The following is a 26,947-nucleotide window of genomic DNA, read 5'->3' as shown; positions in this document are numbered from 1 at the left end:
TCTAATCTTGGCAATTACCTACTTTAGATGGTTGTACATGCAGATCCGATGCCATATAACCTTAATAAAAATGTGTTGAGTGCATCGTTAATTAAAACATTTCCTTCATGCATACTTCTTAAGTAAATAATATATAGCAGTAAAATGATCACTTTACCTGTTCTAGTTCTGCAGGTGACTTGTCTTTTACAAGATCTATCTTCAAAATGCTATCTAGAGTCTACAACCAATCAAAAAATAAAATAAATAATAATACTAATATGAAGAAGAAGTATATTGTACATGATTAGGCAATACATAAAATATCAGCTCAATATCTTGAGGCATTGTCAAACAAATCTGGTAAACTATATGAAAGACAGACAGAAGGATGGAGACAAAACCTATAGTCTCCTCCCCTTGGATTGTAGAAGACTAATAATAATAATAATAATTCTTAATTGTACCAAGCTTTGGTTATTTTCCCATTAAAGGCTCAGATCCTAGTTTCAGCCCGTAAAAATGGACACTAAGTTTAGTTAATCTACAAACCTGCAACACACATTTGGATATGGTTTTAACAGAGAGAAAGTAGACTGTGATGTTTAAACAGGGAAATATCATCAAAAATAACTAGAGCATGTCTCATTAACCATTACTTCTTAGATGAACGTGTGTTTTTAAAAACTAGGGTATGTCGCTTTAATAACAAAAGTTCACTGCATACTTTTTAAACCCAACTTCTCACCAAGCCAAACTTTCTTATCGCATCACGCAATGTCAATTAGGGGCATGTTACTTGTCACTTACTACATAAACTTACCTGTGGCATGACTATTTTTAACACGTTTGATGTTTTGACTGACAGCAGATAGACCCCTTAGGGGTCTATCAATAATTTTCTACATTTTCATGAGCGTACAAACCGTACACTTTTGACCACCCCCCCCCCTCCCTCCCTAAAAGTGTACATCCCCAAATGAAAAATGTTGATTGACATTTTTCATTAAAAAAAAAAAGCGTACGCGGGCCCCTTAACCCCCTCCTCCCCGCGTACAGTTTGTACGCTCGTGAAAATTTTGAAAATTATGGACGGCCCCTTAGGACTATTTACTGTTGATCAAAACATTGAAAGTGTACATTCATTTCAACTTATTTTTGTGCTTATATCCAATTACGGTTCAAGCACACTGTCCTGGGAACACACCTACGCTATCTGGGCTGTCTGTCCAGGACAGTGGGTTAGTGGTTATTGGTTAGTGGGACAGAAGAGGGTGTAGTGATCTTACACCTGCCAATTAAGTGGTTAAAAAGTTGCACTGGGGTGCGAACCCAGCACCTACCAGCCTTATGTCTGATCGCTTAACCACAACACCACCAAGGCAGGTGAAAATGTGCAAATAACCATGCATGCATGTACTATGAATATGTTTATGTGGTAACTTTAAAAAATGCATAAATAAAATATTAATGTTAACAAATTTTAAATAAAATCAAAAAGATTACTTCACTAAATAATTTTTCAGAAACTGGGTCCAAACATGACATTGAGTAAAACAATTTAACAAATTTACTTCGTATTTGTTTATATTTCTACCTTAATTAATCAGGGCCCACTGAACAATTGTTTGGTTTAGCAAATTTTTAGATTTATAGAGTGTTTCCTTGAAAATTGTAAAAATGTGGTTATCATAAGGAATATTTGATTAGCCAAAAGACTAAATATTGTAGCCACTTTGTATAAAAATTAGCTATTGGCTAATTTGCAATGGACTGGGTGAGCCCTCATTAATTATTAATAATATTAATAATGAGCAAAACCTTTGGCTTGACACTTGTAGCTCTAGTCCTCATAGTAGCAGTATCTGTTTCCTTCTTCTTAGGATCTGTTTCATTTACATGTTTAGGTCTCAATCGTTCTTTTAACTGCTCAAGTTTCTCTTCATACAATTCAGGAGATGTACTGCAAAATAACAGCAAAAACATGATGATAACAACAACAATAATACATTAGTGATAATTATTTTTTAAAGTATCATCACTATGAAAAAGAAAGAAAAAAGAAAGAGCGTAATTATTACTACAAAAGTATTTGAATAATTTACAAAACTTGCTATGTATGGCTTATTAAGTAGTCTATGATTAAATTGTAAGTATGAATCAAATAATTCATAGTTCCATTAGTGAACATGTCTTGAATACACCATGTCATATATATCTGAATTACAATTTTGTTAGTTCTATTATTAGTATCTGATGATCACGTCTCAAATTTCTTGTCATAATCACACTGACTTTCAATCTTTGGTAAAGTTTTAACAATATAACCAAAACATTTCTCCATCCATTAAAATGATACTTGTACCTTTTTAGCTGTTGTAGCTGCTTTTCGTATTTTATAAAGTGAGGATTATTTTCAACACTGATCTTGGTATCCTCTGATGGAGTTGATGCTTGTTCTTGCCACAAACAGTGATTAAAAGAAAACTTTCGTTCATTTTGGATGTCAGTTGAACTTTGGTTTCGATGGTATTTCAGTAATCTTTGTTGATAGGTGGCTTGAAAAGAACAACTGGGAAGAATTCTTTTCCAGCACTGGGCACAAACTGGTAGACTGGCTCTCAATCTCGGGAACATTGTTGAGTGCCTGCATTATAAAACCATAATATTCATGTATCATCTCAGTGTTAACTACTTTTGTTTCACCCATTTTAAATTAGTATGATGGGACTATCACTATAAAGTGAACAAAAGTGCAATTTAATATAGTAATAAAAAATATTTAAACATCTTTAGTTTTAACTAATGATAATTTGAAATGTTAATTCAGAGCTGTCAACCCCTAAATCTTCCAATTAAGGCATGGGATTCTGGTGCTGATGGGTCCTGGTTATATCCAGAGAAATGCCCTGGTAAGGGATCACATGGGTAAAAGCAACCCCCCACCCTAAATTTTTCCTTTTTGCTAGATATATTTGTTAATTCTATTATGTTAATATTCATGCCAGCTTTTGTTGTGAAACGATTAAGAGCATGTTGTAATCTAATGTTGACATTCTTTAGCTACTCCCATAAACTGGGCTATTGTTATGATGCATATCATGTGACGTCAGCAAAACTCTTATGCAATGCAGGGCTAGCTCTGCCACTCACCAAATTCGCCAACTGCAAATTTTAAGAACAGTTGGCAAATTTTATTTTAATTTGGCAAAACTATTTTTGTGATAATTCATTTTTTGTTGGAAATAGCATTTTGCATTTTTTTTTAATAATTTGGCAAAATTTTCTGATCACACAGTGCAAGCCCTGCAATGAATCATCTAAGTAGATGTTCCTTTGACAATAACAGTGGTGTAAAACTGTTGTTTATTTAGGTTTGTTTAATATTATACACCATTTAATTTAGTGCGTACAGTGCAAAATGGAAGACGTGTATATACATTTCCCTATGTATATAATGTTAAAGTTTTAAAGTCTACTTCAAGTACAAGTTTGTCTTTTCCTCATTTAATTGTGCACTTTGATTTTGGGAAGGTTTTCTTAATCCAGCAAAGTATTTCGATGTCAGGGTTCAATCTAGACACGATAACTGAGACGTAGGCGAAAGTTTCCGTTAACATATCGGAACTACTAGGTTCAATCGTAAGCAGTTTGCAAATACTGAAATAGACCAGTTTATTGGGTAGCCCAGTTCTGGGTTTTCACATACATTTAAAAAAAAAAAAAAATTAACCAAGGATTCTCAAAGAAACCACAGTTAACACCAAATAGCAACATATTACATGTGAGGACCATTGCACTTAATTAGGCCCCTATTTATCACGAATAATGCAAAGTTGTAATATGGCACTTGTAAATATGAGAATGCACCTTTAAAATTAAACTTTAAAACAAAAATTAATCAGTGTAATCAGTCTCATGCATCTGCAAAATCAAATGGAACAATGACGATACACGAGAGAAGAAGAAGAGTTTAAAGACATGTCTTTTTTAACAATGATTAATTTAACCTCTTGTACCTGTCAACCAAGCAAAAAATCCCTTATTGAAACTCTTCTGCGTAATAAAATCAAGGATTTTCCACATCCGGTTTGCATTCTTTTTTAAAGAACTTCATTAATTTTATGCAACTTTTATTCTAAATCAGATGCTTTTTTTCATATTTGTATTTAAGTTTAATCGGGCTACTGGTAATTGCATTATTATTTAGTTCCCAAATAGGCGCAAAATTATTTATGACAAATTTGTATTAGATCATGTTACTAATGTATGTTTGGTGAGAAAGTTGTGACTCACAGAACCGGAAGCGCCAGTAAATTTAAGAACACAATTCGCAAATTAATTTATAGCAATAGCTTTCCATTTGGCTTTCGTGAAATGAAAAATAAACAGGATATTAAAAAGGGAAATAAAGTGATACAGTTGAAGAAAAATTAGGCTACAAATAGATAAAACCTGAATTATATATATTTTTAAACTTTTAATTTGCCATTTTGGTTACCTTGGCAACAGTGTATACCCAGGGATTTATCTGCACGTTTTCAACAAGGTCCCATATTTGTATACATTAATTCATTCATTTCAACTTATTTTTGTGCTTGTATCCAATTAAGGTTCAATCAGGCTGTCCTAGGCACACACCTCAGCTACCAGTTGATAGTGGTTAGTGAGAGAGTAGTCCGGAGGGACGTAGAATGTGTGGTTCTTCTACGTCCGAACCTTGTTACATAGCTTATAAGTAGCTGGTATTCAAAACTTGTGCCATGTACCATGTTTCTCAACCGAAATAGTGCAACAAATGGACACAGAAACCAAAAATGTATAACCTACCATACTAACTAAATCCTGATTGAAGTACTTGTGTCATTATTAACAAAATAAATCTTCCAACGACAACCATCAAAAGTCTCCCGCCATTTTAAATATGCTACATAGAGGGAAGCAACTCGCCGTGTTCGTTAACAAAAGTATTGACATAATGTGCCCCATGTACTAGTGAGAGAGAAGTCAGTGTAGTGGTCTTACACCTAGACATTGAGTTGTTGAAACTCGCTCTGGGTGGGAACTGGTACCGAGCTGCAAATTACCCAGTACCTACCAGCCTTATGTCCAATGGCTTAACCACTACACCACTGAGACTGGTCATTTGTATATACAGTATGATTTCGCTTAAAGTTCTGTAAAATTATAATAAAATGGTGTGAAGGTCCTTGTCTGAAGTTATGTGCTATAGAGCAATGTTTAAGCTGTTGTTTGCCAAATCGCCATATGTGATTTAAAGTTGATTTTTTTTTTTAGCTAAATGTTACTTAAATTTGGCTAGACAGTTTTTGCTTAAATTCGCCAAAGTGCTATTAATTTTGGGGGCATGAGTTCCTTATTTTCCCCATAACGATTTTAAAGAAATATTTGTTAGAATTAGTTTAAGGTTAGGGTTAGCGATAGTTATATACAGTATCCTTTAAAACAATTTGTTCTATAAAACCAACATAATGTTTATATTTCGTAATCCAGTAATTCAATACCCAATAGTGGGGAAAATAAGGAACTCTTTCCGAATATGTAACTAAACATTTTTTTTTTTTAGGAATCTGAATGAAGTACTCTGGAGGCTATGGCATCTTGGCTGATTGCATTGTTTACATTTGGAACATTTGTGTTTGGACAAACACCAAAACGTAAGCTAGCATTCTAAAATTGTATCTTCATTTTTCTAATGTTTTATTATGAGTATTAATTTATTGTCAGCTTTACACATGTATGTAATGAATATCAGTGTTTGTAAGACATTTGATGCATAAATAATACATTTTCAATTGTTTCAAGTTCAAGTCGTAGCTATACTGACTCATGTAAAATGTGTTGAGTTCTGTATTAAATAGGGTAACTTTACAAGTTGTTATGAGTTACAAAGTAAAATTATCAAATACATTTATGCTTGCAGTTGCTGATTTCAAGTTTATTTTTTTAATTTAAATATTTTTGTTCATAACCATACACTAATGCAGTACAATATATATATACTGAACAAAAAAAGAAACTTCCAATTTGTACATATAGTATTTGTTGTGTTAAAGAATTCATTGTGTAATGAAATTATATAGGTACATGTAGTATTAGCCTTGAGCTGTATTATCAGGATTCATGAATTTTATCGATTATTTTTGCACTGTTAATCGTCGACAACGTGAAATTCAATTTGCATGTGCATGCATGGTTCGACATGTCCTGTGTAGCATTCGGTCAATTTGTTTTACTTGTCTTACTGACATTGTTGTCAAGTGAATGAAAACGCTTCAAATGAAATTTTTTTTTTAATGTTTTTTACATTGTAGCATTTTTAGTATGCCAAGAATACCCAATAATTTACGCGAACGGTCGATTGGCATGCTTGATGGGGGCATATCGACAGACGACATTGCAAGGCATGTTGGGAGTTCTAGTTGAGCGATATGAAATCTTCGCGTAAGATTTCGAACAACAGAAGGACCAACGACTTGCCACGTCGTGGATATCCGTGTGTTACAACGTGTGGTCAAGACCGCTATATCATGAACACGCATTTGCGCAATCCATTCCAAACTGCCACTGCTACTGCTGCTAACACACCTGGGCTTCATAATAACCGAATCAGTGGGCAAACTGTTCGTAATCGTCTGCGGGAAAACGGTTTACATGCACAGCGTCCTTACGTCGGATTCGTTTTAACGCAACGTCATCGTCTTAATTGGGCACGTGTACACACTCGTTGGATATGGCGATGCTGGAATACCGTTCTTTTTTCGGATGCATCCAGATTTACTTTACAACGTGGTGATGGCAGGGTGCGTGTCTACCATAGGAGAAATGAACGCTATGCTGACTGTTGTGTTCTTGAACGAGATCGTTTCGGGGGTGGGGGTTCTGTCATGGTCTGGGCAGCCATTGCCCATGGTTATCATTCACCACTAGTCGTCATTGATGGCAATTTAAATGCTCAGCGTTACCGCGATGACATTCTCGCTCATCACATCATTCCTCTTTTCCATAACAACGCCAACATCTCGATTTTTCAGCATGATAATGCCACCTCTCATACAGCTAGAGACACTGTAAATTTTCTTAGGACAAATAACATTGATTTCATTGATGACTGGCTCGCTAAAAGTCCTGATCTCAACCCCATCGAGCATGTCTGGGATAGTCTGGACAGACAATTGAGGCGTCGTCCCAACCCACCTGCTAACGTCAACGAACTTCGTCAAGCGCTCATTCAGGAATGGAACAATATTCCACAGGCAGAAATCAACACTTTAGTCAATTCTATGCGCCTGCGATGCACTGCAGTGGTCAATTCAAGAGGTGGTCATACCCGTTATTAAGTTTTTTTTTTTTTTTTAACCCCTACCACACTTGGTCAAAATTTCTCCCAGTTTCTGTTAACCTATGGCCATGATTTTTGCACCAAACGATGCATCATGGAACACTCTTTAAATGCATATATAACAATTATTCCCCCGGTTTGTTTTCATCAAGTTATGTTCAAGTTATGTTTTAGTGGAAGTTTCTTATTTTGTTCAGTATATATTTTGTAACAAAAACACATCCAACAATAGAAAAATAAATATACAAACAAGAAATGAGATATTGTATAAAGAGTTAAAGGCAATTCTCGAAATTTACAAGTAGCAACCAGCAATTGACACTTGAAATACATCTGAAAGATTTTAACATTATTTGATGAATCAGTTATTTCTTCACTTATGTTGGGTCTCATTTTAAAGTTTTTTTAACATACATGTGTGTATCATATTATTTGTGATTTACCAGTCAACCCTACTTTAGTTCTTGATGAGTTCCACTTTACAAATTTGGTATTTGATTACCAAATATCACAATTTCATGCTAGGGTATTTACATTCTGAGATTTAAAAAAAACAAAATGGGCAGGGTTTCTAAAAATGTTATAAAATCAACTAGCCATGGGATCAGTGATTAAATTTTTTTACTAGCCATGATTAAACATTCACTAGCCCTACTTTACTCAGTAAGTTAATACAAATTTCCTAAATAATAGTAATAATCAGATATGTCACCTAAAGAGGGAGATAGAGCTTGAAAATACTAACATTTGGGGCTTGGGGTGGGGGCAGGATATTCATAAATTTACAAAATAGACTTAATTGCAACATTTGACTTTTTTCACTAGCCATCGGGCATGGCAATAGTAGTTATTTACTAGCCCAACATTGAATATCACTAGCCATGGGAGTGGGGCTACCATAATCTAAAAGCCTTGTTTAACTTATTCACTGATAACACTGCAGTTTTGTGTTAGAAGACCAGTTGAAAAATTGAAATGATGCTTTTTACACAAATATAGCAATTTGTTTTTTTTATACTGAAATAGTTGCTGAGCACTCCCAAAATAGATGTAAACATTAATAACCACGCCATGCATTTGATGGCTGATGAACTGAATAAAAATGTATGCATTTTCAAACAATTTCAGCTATTATAGACCGGTGTCCTGACTTTGTGGATCCATTCTACTTGACGTTCTGTGGCACGCCCGACAACCCTGACAAGTGTATTCTAGCCAGCTGGGTGTGTGACGGGGAACCGGACTGTCCTGATGGGAAGGACGAGACACCGGCCACGTGTAACAATGGTAGCTATTGGATACGTACATGGATATACACATAAAACCTGTAGTTCTTTGTTTAATTATTGACAACCTTTAGTTATGCATGTAGACAATGTTCAGTTTATCAGTGACGTTAAACTCAGTCAGAATTGAATAAAGTGTATAACATCAGAAAGTGTGTGTGTGTTGACTGAGTGTAATTTTGATTGTGCTGGTCTTTAAACTATTTTTATTTGTTCACTGACTTGCCGATTTTCCATTTTGTAGTTTTTTCATTTTGTAGTTAAATTTGAAAAGTATGAAATTATAGTTGAAAACAGGAACAGAGTAATTTAAAAATCTGGAGATCAAAACAGATGATTGTGATATAGGCAAATTCCTGTACACATGCATTAGTGGTAATCATCAATATTGAACTGTGTTGAGTGTTTCCTGATGATTTCAAAGTCCTACACCAATGTTGAATCTGAAGGTGCTTTAGTAATGAATGCCATTTTTTGTTTTACAACATTGCTTTGTCATAGCTGTATAAAGTGTATACTTCATTACTTGCATCTTAATTAAAATATTTGCTTTCATCACTGGACACCATCAATGTTTGTCACATATTTACACACCTGCATGCATAGTTTGTTACACGCACTCATTTGTTTCAGCTGACCCATGTGACACACAGCCATGCCTGAACAATGGGACGTGTTACGGCATACCGGCCAAAGCCAATGTTACTGTGGCTTACACGATCTGCATGTGTATGCCTGGTTTTACTGGCTTGAAGTGTGAGAACACCATACCAGAGTCTATCACTGTGTTGTCTACACTTCATCCTCTCATCACCACACCATCTCTTGGTATGTTTATACGCATTTCACATAATATTTATGTTTATATTATCTGAGTCACTACCACACTGTTGTATTCAGATTTCACACGTGTTTATGTAATAGTATTCAATATGTTAGTATCTGAGTCTCTTCCTCCTGCCATTACATGTATATAAGTGGTTATATTCTTTCAGGCATAAAATATTTTGGCATGGCAGCCTAAATACTAGATCTAAAAATGTCTATACTAACTAGTGGCAGTGCTTCGTAACTGATACATAAAGGCCATAATACATGATTGTGCTCTCCTGGCCGTGGGAAAGGCGTCTTTCTGCTGTTTAGTATTATAAATACCATAGTTTAGAATATGTTGATGTGTTGTTATACCATTATTCCTTTCCTTCACTACTTGCTTTCGTGTACAGTGTCACTTTATATTAATATTAGCATTTTCTTAACATTTTAATATATTAATTTTCTTGTCTGTACATTGTATTTGAGTCACGTCTCAACTTCTTTTAGTGGGACAAACATATTTGCAAATGAACAGGCTTATAATCACTCAAAATCACTTGAATTTATTTTAACACAGTTGATGCAGTGACTGTATGTTCTATATTTTTGTGTAGTGGTTGACCCGTCCGTCTGTGAACCGAGCCCGTGTATGTATGGTGTGTGTACTCCTCTGAGAGCAGGACAATTCTACTGCAACTGTGTTCCAGGTCAGTGGTTTTATGACAGAGTTTTTAATGTGAAATCTTTCTTGATACCCCTACAACTAGACATCATTTAGATATTATATGGTTGTAAATTGTAACTGAAAAGTGCCAAAACACATTGAAAAAGTTTCTTTTCTTTCCATGATGTTTAATTTAAAAATCTATTTATTTTAAATTCATACCATGCTACTAGGTATATTCAGAAAGAAAATTCCATTTGTGTATATTGTACAGCATTGACTTTTTAAAACATATATACTTTATATTTTAGGTTACGGTGGCAAACGATGCGAAGCCCCGTTGAATCCCTGCATCTCTTTACCTTGTTTAAATAGTGGAATGTGTCAGGTGTGTAGCCTTTGAGGCAGTAGCATGTTTCCTCACACTCTCAGAGTCTGTCTCTACCAAGTGTTGAAAATATTTCCATCAATGTTTAAAATGTGTTGAGATGTTGTAAAACAAATATTCATTTCCTTTACTTTATTCTTAGTAACTTAGTCTTAGTTTGTTTTTAAATATGATTCAGAAAAAAAGTTTCAAATAATATATTAAATCTAGAATGATATGTTATGATTATTCTTTCTTTCTGTTGTCAATTATATTTTTTCTCCTTATATAAAGGTGTACCAAGAATCCTTCATCTGCCATTGTTCAGCTGGCTACAGTGGAAGACAGTGCCAACTAAACATCGATGAATGCGCCAACAGTCCATGTCTTAACAATGGTACATGTGTTGACAGTGTCAACAGATTTATCTGCCAGTGCCAAGAAGGATTTACAGGTAATATAAGACACTCTCAAGCTAGTTATTAGCTTTTTAATAGTAGGGTGTGATGTTAGCTGATTGAAAGAGTCTCTTTTTGGGCTGATTGATATTGTTTATTTGATCCTAACAGAAAATATTGTAGTCTTGTCCTTTCCTTTCAGTTCGTGTTATTTGAAAATAATGTAATTTAAAAAGTCATTTAGGTCACATTAATTTTATGTGAAAAATGTCTCTAAAAGGCAAAATACAAAAATGTGTATAAATTTAAAGTAATATCATTTTATGTTTTATTTATTTTTAAGATAACAACAGAACTGTAATTGAGAACTGTGTATTTTCACCCAGATGTGTAATATATGTTTTTCTCATCCATAGGAAAGCAGTGTGAAACCAACGTGGATGACTGTAGCCCCAATCGCTGTTTGTCTGGCGGTACTTGTCAAGATGGTGTCAACTCATACACCTGTCACTGCCCAGAGGGTCGAGCTGGGCGCCTGTGTGAGCGAGAACAATTCTGTAGACAGGGTATGCATGTGGTTCTTTTAAAGACACTTGAGCATATTTAAATCAGTTTAGTAATATAATGTCAGAAGTGAATTGAATTACAATTGTTAAGATCATAAGGTATCTGCATCACTGTTTATTTTTAGTTTTAAATATCTCAAACAAAAGTGGTAAGCAAATTGTTTTTGTACAATCTGTGTGTCCATATAATACAATTTACTGAAAATTGTTAAATTGATTTAATATTGGCATTTTACATTCATTTGATAATTGTATAACTGTTGGTGATATAGCTTCCCATTTCCTAGGGTATTGATTTACTAGACCTGATAATATTGGAAATGGTGAATTGTTATAATATTATAAGGATTGGATTGGCATTTTGATATTATACTGATGGAAAGAAATAAAGGATCACACAGATAGCAACAAGAAATAATGACTGCATCTAAAAATCAATTCATATTGTCAGAAGTTGACTGGGAACATATAGGCAGCACATTCAGCACTACAGACATTCAATCCCACATTACAACTTGGTATGAAATACAGACATTACTATGCTACTAGTGAATTAAATTTGGTCTACAATTTGATGTGTTCCCTTATTTCTTTCCATCTGTATATTTTTATTGTAGTATCTTTAACCTCATAATTATGTGTCTTTGTTCAATTAGAATCCTGTGTATTGATGATATCATTCTATGGTGTGTTTAATGAAATGTCATTTGTTTACATTTGTGACCTGTATATAACTTACTAATTTCAGTAGATCCGTGTCTGAACCACGGAGTGTGTTTTCCATCCACTACTCAAAGTGCTGCGCCACACTGCAGTTGTCTCCCTGGATTTACAGGACCACTGTGTGAGGTTAATGTGGATGACTGTCAAGGAAACCCATGTGTTCATGGTATATATCTGTTAACCTTTTGTAGTCAGTATAATAATCATATTTATATTAAATCATGCTTATTATTGCTATATCCCTGTACAGAATTGTTTTAGGAAAATACTTATAATAGATTTTATGTAGGTCTTTCTCTGTCCTCATCTCTGTATGTCTGTCTCTGTCTCTCTCTGTGTTTCTCTGTCTCTCTGTCTGTCTGTCTGTCTCTCTCACTCTCTCTCTCTCTCTCTCTCTCTCTCTCTCTCTCTCTCTCTCACTCACTCTCTCACTCTCTCACTCTCTCTCTCTCTCACTCTCACTCACTCTCTCACTCTCTCACTCTCTCTCTCACTCTCACTCTCACTCTCACTCTCACTCTCACTCTCACTCTCTCTCTCTCTCTCACTCTCACTCTCACTCTCACTCTCTCACTCTCTCACTCTCACTCTCACTCTCACTCTCACTCTCACTCCCATTTTTTATCAAGTGTCCAAAGTGCTAGACACTACTTTCAAGTATTAAGATATATTTTAATTACAGATTATTATAGATTTTTAAAAGATTAATGAATAAATCACTAACCAGTATATTGTACTTATGTCTCATGTGTTAACACATTTTGTTGCTATTTTAAGTTAATGTGTGTTGATTGTTGTTGTTATTTCCCACTAGGTACGTGTTCTGATGGAGTGAACCGTTTCCAGTGTACCTGTGACCGGGGATACCAGGGAACGAGGTGTGAGGAAGAGCACGACCTGTGTGTTAAAAACCCGTGTCAAAACAACGCCTACTGCTGCAGCCATGCCAGACAGTGGTGTTCACGCAACCTCCTGCCAGGCTACTACGAGTGTTACTGTTCCGACGGATTCACAGGTGCTCTATATTTGGGGATTTCAAATATTTAAACTTTGAGGGTTTTTTTTTAGCTTATGGGCTTTTAAAACAGGTTTTATGTTTCATTTTTAAACCCAAGGCCTTAAATTTATGTACATTGTTCACAGTGGTGTCATCATATAATTTGCAGTACATGATATGCAAAAGATGGCAGTTTGCAGATACATTTGTCAAACTATTATAATTAGTTTATTAATTTATTATTTACAAGAACAAAATTAATTTAAGTAATAAATGTAATAAATGGAATTATGGATAATAATCTATATTTAATTTAATTGAGTTTAGTTATTATTACCTTTTTTTTTTGTAGTAAAAATGTTACTTTTCATTTTGTAGTAAAAATGTTACTTTTCATTTTTAAGTCAAGGGCTTAAATTTGTATAAACTCTTTATTCTCCAGGGACAAATTGTGAGCGGGAAATAAACCCATGTGCAAATGGTCCATGCAAAAATAATGCAATGTGCACAGTGATTAATGGCAACTATCAGTGTACTTGCCCACTAGTGTACAGTGGAAAGACCTGTGAGGTTCCGCAGCCGTGCAACAGTAATCCGTGTTTCAACAGCGGTCTTTGCCAGCCATCTGGAACGTCCTACTCCTGCAACTGTACAAAAGGTCATACTGGAGAGTTCTGTCAGATAACCCAGGCGTGCACGACAGACTCCTGTCTCAACAATGGCACATGTCAGTCGGAGAAATCCGAATCGTTCTGCATATGTTCATCAGGTTTTACTGGGTCTTCTTGCGAAACAAAACTCTCCTGTGCCACCCAGGTCTGTCAGAATGGTGGAACCTGTGAAGACGTGTCTTCCACTGAATTCCGATGTCTTTGCCCACCACAGTTCACTGGCCAGCTTTGTGAGAGATTCATTCCATGCGCCAGTATGCCATGCAGAAATGGAGGGACATGCGCGAATCAAGGTCAAAACTACAGATGTACCTGTGCTGCAAATTTTACAGGTGCTTCGTGCGAAACTACAATCTACTGTAACAGCTCACCTTGCTTGAATTTCGGGAAATGTTTAGAAAGTGAAAACGGCTTCAAGTGTAGTTGTCTTCCACAGTGGACTGGGGCACGTTGTGAGACCTATCTTCCGTGCATTAACCATCCATGTAAGTTTGGTGCAGCCTGCATAAACATTGACAGTAACAACTACCGGTGTATCTGTCCATCCTCCAGGACTGGTAAAAACTGTGAGACTTACTTAGCATGCTCCAGCAGTCCTTGTCTCAATGCAGCTCCGTGCGAAAATACGGGCAACACCTACAGATGTATATGTCAACCAAGGTACACTGGAAAGAATTGTGAGAGTTACGTCCCTTGTTCCGAATCCCCTTGCATGAACGGAGGAACTTGCACCGATCTACAAACGTCATACAGCTGTGCATGCACAGATGTGTTTTCGGGCCCTAGGTGTGAGATCTATTACCCATGTGGCAGCAGTCCCTGTAGAAATGAAGCCGTCTGTGTGAACACTCCACAATCATATTCGTGTCGGTGTCGGTCCCATTTCACAGGCCGGAACTGTGAGACGAAAATCAGTGCATGTTTACCAAATCCTTGCCTCAACAAAGGAAACTGCTCTGAGTTCGGTTTGACATACACGTGCTCCTGCCCAGCAACCCACACGGGGCCGACATGTGAGAGATACATACCTTGTAGTAGCCAGCCGTGCATGAATGCTGGCAGATGTGTCAACATCGACAGCTCTTATCGGTGTGAATGTCCAGAAAACTTCAGTGGTGTTAATTGTGAAATTCAGCTTCCATGCGCTAGCCGGCCGTGTGTTCATGGGATGTGTGAGAATAACAATAACAGTTATGTCTGTCACTGTGCAGCGTCGTACACTGGCAAAAACTGTGATTCTCAGATCCGGACATGTGACTCGAATAACTGTATCCACGGAAGATGTCAGTTGAACAATAGTGTGCTCACATGTGTATGTGATGAAGGGTTTACTGGTAAGTGCATAGGCAGCTATACAAGTGTTTTTGATAAAAAAAATTATGTTTGTTGTATCTTTTTGATCAGAATCTTTTTACCAAATAAAGGTAATCTCTTGACATGTTATTAATAGAAATACTGCAATTTTAAAACATACATAACACTTAAAATAATTGTCGAAGAAATGGACAAGCTCAAAAGTATTAAGACTGTTGACACTATGTGTATAAATTTTATATGATTTGCATTCATTAAATACAATATGTCTATCTGATATGGTAATGCTCATTATTTGTTTTATTAATTAATATAATAAAAGTGTTAGCTCTAGTCTAATTTAAAGATTTAAAAACATTTAACTAAAATTTTATAAAAGAAATCCAGGAATCCATGAAATGTTTTATTAATAATAAACATTTTATATGTCGTTCCTGCATGGTTACTTTGATACTGATTCAACAAAGAGAAATACAAATACTTTACATACATTTTTGATTGCCACTTGTGCTAGTTTTAAATTTAGTTTAAAACTGTACTAATGTTATCAAATAATAAAATATCCATTATCTAACAGGGCCTGATTGTGCAACTGAAGAGTTATGTCGACGGATAACCTGTCAAAATGGAGGAACGTGCATTAACCGTGGCACGTCATTTGTCTGTCAGTGTCCACCAGGCTATGGTGGTGTCATTTGTGAAACTCAGCAGTCACCGTGTGCATCCAATCCTTGTCAAAACAACGCCACCTGTCTCAGCAACAAGGAAAACAACATGTTTCACTGTTTCTGTCAGCCAGGATTTACTGGTAAATTTTATTCTTATTTCAGTGTGTGTTAGTTAATTCTTGTAACATACATATTGCTGGTTTTCTAAGGCAGGTTGATACTAGTTTTAGGCAGAAAGTTACATGCCCATGCAGTTTGAGTCTGTAGAATGAAGGTTTGATCCTAAATTCATGATTTCCAAAAAAAGAAAGAAGTAATTGGCGAATTTTTCTTCTTTAACCTCCATAATTTAAAACAAATAATACAGTAACTGTAATCCTGAAATATATTTTTATAGTTTATAACTTTTTAATATGAATACTATTAAAATAATGTCTTTTAGAGTGAAACCTCTCAAAACCGAATCCTCTGTAAACTAGAATTCCCTCAAAACAGTCCCTTTTTAATTTACAGTACAACATAACCTCTCTAAACTGAATCCTTTGTAAACCAGAATTCCCTCAAAACAGTCCCTTTTTAATTTACAGTACAACATAACCTCTCAAAACCGAATCCTCTGTTAACCAGAATTCCCTCAAAACAGTCCCTTTTTAATTTACAGTACAACTTTACCTCTCTAAACTGAATCCTCAAACTAGAATTCCCTCAAAACAGTCCCTTTTTAATTTACAGTACAGCATAACCTCTCAAAACCGAATCCTCTGTTAACCAGAATTCCCTCAAAACAGTCCCTTTTTAATTTACAGTACAACATAACCTCTCAAAACCGAATGCTCTGTAAACCAGAATTCCCTCAAAACAGTCCCTTTTTAATTTACAGTACAACATAACCTCTCAAAACCGAATGCTCTGTAAACCAGAATTCCCTCAAAACAGTCCCTTTTTAATTTACAGTACAACATAACCTCTCTAAACCAAACCCTCAATAAACCAGAATTCCCTCAAAACAGTCCCTTTTTAATTTACAGTACAACATAACCTCTCTAAACTGAATCCTCAATAAACTAGAATTCCCTCAAAACAGTCCCTTTTTAATTTACAGTACAACATAACCTCTCTAAACCGAATCCTCTGTAAACCAGAATTCCCTCAAAACAGTCCCTTTTTTAATTTACAGTACAACATAACCTCTAAACTGAATCCTCAATAAACCAGAATTCCCTCCAAAGTCCCTTTTTAATTTACAGTACAACATAACCTCTCTAAACTGAATCCTCAATAAACTAGAATTCCCTCAAAACAGTCCCTTTTTAATTTACAGTACAACATAACCTCTCTAAACCGAATCCTCTGTAAACAAGAATTCCCTCAAAACAGTCCCTTTTTAATTTACAGTACAACATAACCTCTCTAAACCGAATCCTTTGTAAACCAGAATTCCCTCAAAACAGTCCCTTTTTAATTTACAGTACAACATAACCTCTAAACTGAATCCTCAATAAACTAGAATTCCCTCAAAACAGTCCCTTTTTAATTTACAGTACAACATAACCTCTCTAAACCAAATCCTCTGTAAACCAGAATTCCCTCAAAACAGTCCCTTTTTAATTTACTGTACAACATAACCTCTCTAAACTGAATCCTCTGTAACCAGAATTCCCTGAAAACAGTCCCTTTTTAATTTACAGTACAACATAACCTCTCTAAACTGAATCCTCAATAAACTAGAATTCCCTCAAAACAGTCCCTTTTTAATTTTCAGTACAACATAACCTCTCTAAACTAAATCCTCAATAAACTAGAATTCCTTCAAAACAGTCCCTTTTTAATTTACAGTACAACATAACCTCTCTAAACCGGATACCCCTTACTTGGTTCTATATATGGGTGACTGGTTTAGAAGGTTTTCACTCGGATTCACTATGATTGAGATTTTAGAATTAAATATTGTATTCTATTGTTATTTATAGGCACTCTTTGTGATAAGGTTCTTAATCCGTGTGATCTTCTCCCGTGTAAGAATAATGCCACGTGTCTCAATGTTGGAAACTCCTATGTGTGTCAGTGTCTTCCCACCTACACAGGTTTGTCTTTTATGTGCAAAGTAGTTAGAAGGGACTACTATTTACAATGTTATTTACTGAATTTCAAGTGTTATTCAAAACAAACTTTCAAGGAATTCAGGTGTTGCCTGGAAATCCTAAAACATTAAGAATAATTTTCCAAGCCTCAAAAAGTCTTAAAATTTGTCTCTGCTTGAAAAAGCCTGGAATTTCACCTTTTTCATGATCAATGGTCATGAGCTCTTTCACATTTTTCTATACAAAACAAAAGGTTGTCACATATCTTGCTAAACATCACTCATCACTACCTAATTTCAAATTCATGCCAGTCTTATGAGAACAAAATTGAAATACCAAATGCCCCCCCCCCCCCACAAAAAAAAAAAGAAAAGGAAAAGAAGCCAGGAATAGCCTAGAATGTTGTGGGCTCTAGGGTATTAGGAACCATACTTCACTTTCCCATTAAAGAACAGTCTCATTTGTTGTTATTGCTCATATTGTTTCAGTGAGTTAAAATAGCACTAATCAAGGCTAATTTGGGTGTACAGTGTACCCTCCATTTATTATCTCCCTCCCTCCTGATTTAACGCCAGCCCCGCCTACCGCCAACTTCTTTTCAAGTACCATTTGTATCTGTTTAATTCCCTCGATTTACTACCACCGTCACCATCCGTCATTCACCAAAGTCCTTTTTGAACCGAACTCCATTTAGTCATTATAATCCCCTCGATAAATCACCAACAGTGTGGTCAGAAGTCAATCAAAGTGCTTGCATTAACCTGTTGATTGGTGAAAATCTAACACTGATGACCACCGGTGGTCAACAGTAAATGTGCTTTGTGTTATTGGGTGGCAATTAGCAACAAGTGCTTGGGGTAGCCGTGGTATTCATGCCCAATTAGCGCTCGTGGTACAGGAACAAACGACAGGCTAATGATCTCATAGCAGATAGGTGCATCTGATTACATATTTCATTCATGGTTCAAAACATTCTGTTGACATTTAGCAACTTCAAACAAAATATGTTTGGCAGTAAACCCAAGGCACCCTCACTATACCGCCAACTCAATATGATGCCAAAATGGCATTGGTACATTAGTGGGCGTTAAATCGAGGTTATACTGTACTTATCTCACAAACTGTCAATAGTTATTAGTTACACCTTTACATGATCAAAATGTATTAAGAAAACTTGCCAGGCCAATTGAACAGATTTGATATTCTCAGCTGTAACAATGCTTCTTTAATCAGATCATCAAAGGCATCAAAAAATTGCTAAATTTATTTAAGCATGAATGTCAGTTTTTTATTTATTAACATCCACTTGATGTATGAAGCACTAAAACATGTTCTGGATTTTAGCTGATTTTACAAATTGAATTGTTTGATAAAAGGTTTTAAAATGTTGAATGTATCTAACACAGATGTAAGTGAACATATTTCTCTCTGTGACAGGTAACACATGCGAGAGACTGCTGGATCCCTGTTTGTCTAAGCCATGTCGTAACTATGGTGACTGCACCTCATCAGATGGACTGTCAGTTTCATGCACCTGTCGTCCACCATACACAGGTATTAATGTTAGATTCACTTGAACAACATTCACATTACTATCACGGTTGTTTTTTTTGTTTTTTAGAAAAGTAAAGTTTGTTTTATTTAACGACGCCGCTAGAGCACATTGATTTTTTATCTTATCGGCTATTGGACGTCAAACATATGGTCATTCTGACACTGTTTTTAGAGGAAACCCGCTGTCGCCACATAGGCTACTCTTTTTACGACAGGCAGCAAGGGATCTTTTATTTGCGCTTCCCACAGGCAGGATAGCACAAACCATGGCCTTTGTTGAACCAGTTATGGATCACTGGTCGGTGCAAGTGGTTTACACCTACCCATTGAGCCTTGCGGAGCACTCACTCAGGGTTTGGAGTCGGTATCTGGATTAAAAATCCCATGCTTCGACTGGGATCCGAACCCAGTACCTACCAGCCTGAAGACCGATGGCCTGCCACGACGCCACCGAGGCCGGTTTTTTTTAGAAAAAGGAAATATTTTGGTATAGCTGTCTTTTTGATGATAAATGTTTTCTAGTATTAATATGTTATGTTTTGCATTCTGTTATTGATATATTTTGCATACGGATACACAGAACAAAATTGAATGGATTTTAATGTGATATCAGATGTTTTTCTAGGGTGTTTTTTTTTTTTTTTTTTTTTTTTTTTTGTGTGTGTGTGTGTCGGGGGTGTTCAATACAGTATAATACTAATTTTACTGTTCTGTAGTTAATTTATTAACTACTTATATGTCATACAAAATTCAAAATTGGTACAAGGAAAGAAATGTTTTATTTAATGATGCACTCAACACATTTTATTTACGGTTATATGGCATCTGATAAATTGGGACAAGTTCAAAATTATTCATTAGTCATGTTAAAATTAGTGTTGGGCTGCCAAAATGTATAACTGATTGTAGTAGAATAATATCATACCATCATGTATTTTCCTGAGGAAGGCAGGTAATAATGAGAATAGTGAACACATTAAGACATTTTAATTTTTTTGTTTACCCCAGGTTCATTCTGTGAGACTGTGGTGACCAGCTGTAATCCGTCTCCGTGTGAAAACTCTGGTAACTGTTCTGTTGATGAGTTTGGAGTCTTCTGTGACTGCACTGCTGAGGATCAGGGCTTATTCTGTCAGCTTTCAGGTACAGTTAGTAGTAGTTCTAGGTAGAGGAGCCTTTTTATGAAATTAGGTTTTTCTTACATGTCACAGATCTATACTGAAAGTGAATGGCATAGTTTATCAGATTTATTAATTTTGGTATTTTTATAAATATATTTAAATAGGATAATTGCTTTCAATGATAATAATACAAATTATTATAATTGTCAGTTGATGCCTTCTGCTATCATTTATGCCTAAAATTTTACCCAATTTTGATATTCCTTTTCAAGATCTCTAACTCTAGGCTTAACCTCTAGGAACATTTTGAAACATGCGACTGTTAGCATAGAATGCCTTTTGGTCCTGTGTTCATCTGTAAAATATGTTTTTGAAATTATTGCTTATTGCCAGTTATGACATTAACACCACACTACCTGAGACATTTTTGTTTTGAAAATGACTATGGAGAAATAGGTTATCGTAAGTACAAAATGTTCCATCTGTGTTTATAGAGAATGGGTGTACAGAAGACTTCTGTTCAAACAGAGGAGAATGCTGGAACACTCAGTCAGGTCCAGTCTGTGAATGTCCTAATGGCTATGTGGTAAGTTACACAAGTAACTATTCTAGATTAGCTAGACACGAATGTAATACTTCAAACCACAAGTCCGTGAATTTAAATACATGGTGTTAGCAAATTTGTTCTTATCACTCATAAAACAACTGATTGTTTTGTTTGCTTATTTGTTGTGTTATTTGCTTAGTTTGTTTTAGTGGGGTGGGGATGACTGCTTTTGTATATAATTTTTACTGACCATTTTTGTCAGCATATAATATAAGACAATTATTGTGCTTTTAGGCATTATTAAAAAAATCCTGATGGTTAAGTTGGCCATGTCATGAATTATAATACAGATTTTGATGAATCATGCCACAGGTATACATGTATGCCTAAAAACATGAGCAAACATGTTAATTTTCTTTAGCCATAATGCAGATAGAGTGGATTTCAGGAGAAAACAGTAACTGTTATTGTTGAGTTTATAGAGTGGATTTTGGGAGAAAACAGTAACTGTTATTGTTGAGTTTATAGAGTGGATTTTGGGAGAAAACAGTAACTGTTATTGTTGAGTTTATAGAGTGGATTTTGGGAGAAAACAGTAACTGTTATAGTTGAGTTTATAGAGTGGATTTTGGGAGAAAACAGTAACTGAGTTTATAGAGTGGATTTTGGGAGAAAACAGTAACTGTTATTGTTGAGTTTATAGAGTGGATTTTGGGAGAAAACAGAAACTGTTATAGTTGAGTTTATAGAGTGGATTTTGGGAGAAAACCATAACTGTTATAGTTGAGTGCATACACTGACATTACATTTTGTTTGTGTTGTGTATTTCAGGGTCAGCGTTGTGAAACGAAAGTCATGGGCTGTAGTTCTAATCCGTGTAATGAAGGATTCTGCTTTGAAGACAGTCAGGGGCAGGTTGTGTGTTCCTGTATGCCTGGTGTCACCGGTAGAAGCTGTGATGTGCTAGTTACAAATGTGAGTGTATGTGATGTTTGTGTGTTTGAGGACAGTCAGGGGCAGGTTGTGTGTTCCTGTATGCCTGGTGTCACCGGTAGAAGCTGTGATGTGCTAGTTACAAATGTGAGTGTATGTGATGTTTGTGTGTTTGAGGACAGTCAGGGGCAGGTTGTGTGTTCCTGTATGCCTGGTGTCACCGGTAGAAGCTGTGATGTGCTAGTTACAAATGTGAGTGTATGTGATGTTTGTGTGTTTGAGGACAGTCAGGGGCAGGTTGTGTGTTCCTGTATGCCTGGTGTCACCGGTAGAAGCTGTGATGTGCTAGTTACAAATGTGAGTGTATGTGATGTTTGTGTGTTTGAGGACAGTCAGGGGCAGGTTGTGTGTTCCTGTATGCCTGGTGTCACCGGTAGAAGCTGTGATGTGCTAGTTACAAATGTGAGTGTATGTGATGTTTGTGTGTTTGAGGACAGTCAGGGGCAGGTTGTGTGTTCCTGTATGCCTGGTGTCACCAGTAGAAGCTGTGATGTGCTAGTTACAAATGTGAGTGTATGTGATGTTTGTGTGTTTGAGGACAGTCAGGGGCAGGTTGTGTGTTCCTGTATGCCTGGTGTCACCGGTAGAAGCTGTGATGTGCTAGTTACAAATGTGAGTGTATGTGATGTTTGTGTGTTTGAGGACAGTCAGGGGCAGGTTGTGTGTTCCTGTATGCCTGGTGTCACCGGTAGAAGCTGTGATGTGCTAGTTACAAATGTGAGTGTATGTGATGTTTGTGTGTTTGAGGACAGTCAGGGGCAGGTTGTGTGTTCCTGTATGCCTGGTGTCACCGGTAGAAGCTGTGATGTGCTAGTTACAAATGTGAGTGTATGTGATGTTTGTGTGTTTGAGGACAGTCAGGGGCAGGTTGTGTGTTCCTGTATGCCTGGTGTCACCGGTAGAAGCTGTGATGTGCTAGTTACAAATGTGAGTGTATGTGATGTTTGTGTGTTTGAGGACAGTCAGGGGAAAGTTGTGTGTTCGTGTATGCCTGGTATCACAGGTGGAAGCTGTGATGTGCTTGTTACAAACGTGAGTGTATGTGATATTTGTGCATTTGCGTGTTTGAGAATCACAGTGTTGTCAGCATCATCATAATGATAACTTCACAGGCTTATTACTGTTTCCAAATTGTGATCTTGGAAAGCAATTCTTGACAAGGTTTTTTTTTAAAATAATTTTTATCAAACATGATTTAATCATAAAAGCTTGCATAAAATCTTCATACTGTTCATATGGTGATAAAATATTTGTTTCTGTGCAATAATTTGGTGTAAAGTTAAAGTTTGTTTTGTTTAATGATCATCGGCTACTGGATGTCAAACATTTGGTGTTGTTAACATATAGTCTTAGGGAGGAAACCCGCTACATTTCTGCATTAGTAGCAAGGGATCTCTTATATGCACCATCCCACAGACAGGATAGTACATACCACTGCCTTTGTTACACCAGTGGTGGTGCACTGACTGGAATAAAAATAGCCTAATGGGCTCATCAACAGGGATCATTCCTAGACTGACTGCATGTGTTTGTCATTCTATGTAGAAAAATTCCATTTCAAAATGAGGTATATATTTAGTTATAGTAGAGTTCCTGTGTTTTGTATGCCTGGGACAGTTTGTGTGTTGGTTTGATTTTTCAAAGATGATGTTTGTTTTCTAAAGAAATAATCTTGACATTTATTTTTTTCAGGGATGAAATTAACTTACATCCGATAAAGTGACGTAAAGACCAAGCTTTAATCCTGCAGGTGTAAGTGTTTTGAGAAAAGCACTTGTTACACCTAGGATGGAAAAGCAATGTGGAACTAGGTCTTAACCAAAGTGTGTTCAGCCCACAGTATTTAATTAGAGGTGTTTGTTGTAGGATGGAAAATGTCTCTCCCCCCTTCAAATTACATTCTGCTATATGTAAAATGAAACATATTTTAGCTGAAAACAAACTAGAAAACTTGCCAAGAAGTCACAATATTATTTTTTAAACATCAACATAGATGTATTGGGATTAAAGGGGGCTCTGCTTGTCACTATGCAGACCTCGATGTGAAAAACACTGAGGGGAATAATTAATTGGTCCCCTAAATTAGACTATGGGGAGCCATTTAAGATACATTGTATTATCAGTATTGATTCCAACTAAATTTACATGCTTAGGTGAGCTAAAAATTACTCTCCTTGAACCAGTCTCAGAGGAGCGATGGTGAGTGAGAGTGATAGCTCCCCTTAAACGACGAGGTCTGTTACTAGGATCTCACTGTGTAATTTTTTGTAATGAGAATATAGAACACTTATAGTATTTAATATTTACACAACACAAACATCATCTCAACCTTTGTTATTTCACAAGACCAAGAAATCTTGAGGTCAAGACAGTGGCCCATTTTGGCTACTATGTTTATTAGTGTGCTTATTAGTAGACGGCAGGTGGTGATTTTAGACGACTATTGCAGTTACTATCCTTGCTTATGAATACTCAACGAGCTACAAGGCAATACCGTTTATCTTGCACAAGTGAATAGATTTTACCAAAGACCGAGTAGCGAGTTGGGTATTCTATGTATTACCCATTTTCAATATTTATCATTTTATGGAAGATTTTCAAACGAAAATAAGTTTGCCAGTTGAGAACAACAGGCAGTGTTGTGTCATAGCTGTGACGTATGTATCGCTGATGACGTAAATGAGTTGTTGGTTGACATTACTTCCACCATGGAAACTATTCTTACACACAATTAACCGCCAATAGTGAAGTACTTTTATGACGTCAAAATGTATCTAGGGAAATGGGGTTTTTTCTTTCCCCACTTCTCTCTGCCCATGTGGGTAATAATTACAGTTATAAACCTTTCTGCATTCAGAAAATATAGCTGCCTACTTTTCACTTTCTCAAACAGCTTCCTATCTTCAAAGATAATCATCCAGTTTATCTTACCATCCTTATCCCAAGCTACATTTATTTGTTTGAGATCCTTCAACATTGAAATAACAAATTTGACTGTATGTTACGTTTTCAATATATATTCATATCATATAGACACAACATAAGAACACATGGTAAGCACAATATCATTCATCCAAGTCACTTAAAATACCATGGTTCATAATATTGTGATGCACTATTTACCAAAAGTAATGCACATTGAAGAATTATAATGAAAAATATATATAAATTTAATCTTTATAGGTGAACTAAAACTAATAGAAATCTTAAGTAGAATAAGGCAGAAGCTTTGGTGTTCAGTTCCCAGGATAGCGACTCTGACATAATATCCAATAGCTTTTTATACATCTGCTCTTCATAGATAGCATTGCTGCAATAAACTTTATGACCATATAAGATAAAATTTCTGACCTTTTGAAAGTTGTTTTAGCATTTTTGTAGCAAACTGCATGTTTACGTCACCAGAATTTCTATATTGTCTTTCACCATTTCTGGAAAATTACAAGTTCTGGAACATCAAATCAGACAATGTGTCTCTTGGGCTGGAGATTGTTAGTGGGTGAATCAGAAACTCCAGTTGAAGAATTGAGTGATTCAGATGGGATGAATATCTTAGCATCATCTTCTGGCAATCATTACAATATAGATTACATGAAAACCATTATAGCAGACAGTCCCATTTCAATGTGGAATTGTTATCATTTCCATCTAATTTTTTTTGGTCAAATTACGATTTACTAGCATGATCTAGAACATGTTCCCTATAAGTATTGTTTGTTGTTTGGTAGGTATTAAAGTGCTTATATGCCAAGGGATCAAACATGCCTATTGTGGGCACTAAATAATATACACTAAATTAAAATTTGGGCACAAATTTAGATGGATTCATCAAAAATAAAATGCAAGCTAATAATTTTTATACATTTTGTCTGACTGCTTCAAGTCACTTCTCAAACTTTTTGTTGAAAACATGTTTGTCGTTGTTTTGTAGTGGCTATGGTAACTGACCATTGCAGCTAACTGCTTCTGCTATTTCATTTAATGCTACGATTGTGATAACACCTTCCAAACAACTTGTTGTTGCTATGTTATCACCTGTAATCTCTTTGAGAAGCTCTTGCTTTCACTATTTGATATCTGGTACCCAGCACACTTGCATTATTTATACCAGGTGTTAGCAGTGTTGTGTCTGTCAGAATGGAGCATACATGGAGCTTCAGCAAACGTAGTACATGTCAGACACAATTATTGCAATAGAGTTGTGCATAGTTTCTTTAGTAGTCCTTGGTAATTCCTCATGGGTTTCTCTCACATCACTGAAATGTGCTTTGTTATGTGGTCCCCATTCATATTACTATGGCAAGTCACATTTGCCATAGATATAAAAAGGAAGGAAATGTTTTATTTAACGATGCACTCAACACATTTTATTTACGGTTGTATGGCATCAGACATACAATGTATGGTTAAGGACCACACATATTGAGAGAGGAAACCTGCTGTTGCCACTTCAAGGGTCTATAGATGTAAATGTTATAAACAAATGATTTTAATTCTCCATTAATATTATACTGGTAAGTCAGATAAATTTTCCAAAGATAATTATAAAATTATTTTATTTTATTTCTTTTACATTTTTACATTTTTATTTTGTTTTAATAAGGTCTTTTTTATATTTCATTTACAGATTCCCACCACCCCCATTAAAATACTGGGTAGGTGGTATTAAAAAACCAAAAAAACCCCAAACAACTACCGGCCTCGATTGCGTCGTGGTAAAGCCATCGGACACAAGGCTCGTAGGTACAGAGTTCGCAGCCCAGTACCGATTCCCACCCAGAGCGAGTTTGAACGACTTACTGAGTAGATGTAAGGCCACTACACCCTCTTCTCTCTCAC

The 26,947-nt window shown here is 35.9% G+C and overlaps 2 protein-coding genes across 4 annotated transcripts in view; one reads left to right on the top strand and one right to left on the bottom strand.

Moving 5' to 3' along the window:
• LOC121375389 (ATP synthase mitochondrial F1 complex assembly factor 1-like) overlaps positions 1-4,090 on the bottom strand; it is a 10,129-nt gene extending 6,039 nt beyond the window's left edge. The window contains exons 1-4 of the mRNA XM_041502812.1: positions 3,999-4,090; positions 2,345-2,626; positions 1,801-1,942; positions 158-220 (exon numbers count right to left, since the gene is read on the bottom strand). Of these exons, the coding sequence (XP_041358746.1) occupies positions 158-220; positions 1,801-1,942; positions 2,345-2,616 (477 nt within the window). The 5' untranslated portion in view covers positions 2,617-2,626; positions 3,999-4,090. The remainder of the gene's footprint in view (positions 1-157; positions 221-1,800; positions 1,943-2,344; positions 2,627-3,998) is intronic.
• Positions 4,068-26,947, top strand: LOC121375388 (neurogenic locus notch homolog protein 1-like). Of its 3 annotated transcripts, none has more exons than XM_041502808.1 (18): positions 4,068-4,169; positions 5,567-5,657; positions 8,471-8,629; positions 9,262-9,456; positions 10,059-10,151; positions 10,420-10,496; positions 10,770-10,929; positions 11,290-11,439; positions 12,188-12,328; positions 12,977-13,177; positions 13,602-15,164; positions 15,722-15,952; positions 17,783-17,896; positions 19,331-19,447; positions 20,456-20,590; positions 21,063-21,154; positions 21,947-23,035; positions 23,801-26,947. In XM_041502808.1, exons 2-18 carry the CDS (start codon positions 5,594-5,596, stop codon positions 23,804-23,806), a joined length of 4,587 nt encoding a protein of 1,528 aa, XP_041358742.1. In that variant the 5' UTR covers positions 4,068-4,169; positions 5,567-5,593; the 3' UTR covers positions 23,807-26,947. The 3 variants fall into 3 exon arrangements, with proteins under 3 accessions (XP_041358742.1, XP_041358743.1, XP_041358744.1); XM_041502810.1 differs by having other exon boundaries at positions 4,070-4,169; positions 21,947-22,090; XM_041502809.1 differs by lacking the exon at positions 17,783-17,896.

The sequence above is a fragment of the Gigantopelta aegis genome, chromosome 6 (assembly GCF_016097555.1).
Source record: "Gigantopelta aegis isolate Gae_Host chromosome 6, Gae_host_genome, whole genome shotgun sequence".
Lineage (NCBI taxonomy): Eukaryota > Metazoa > Mollusca > Gastropoda > Neomphalida > Peltospiridae > Gigantopelta > Gigantopelta aegis.
Note: the sequence above shows the minus strand (reverse complement) of the source record. Positions and strands in the feature narration are given on the sequence as shown.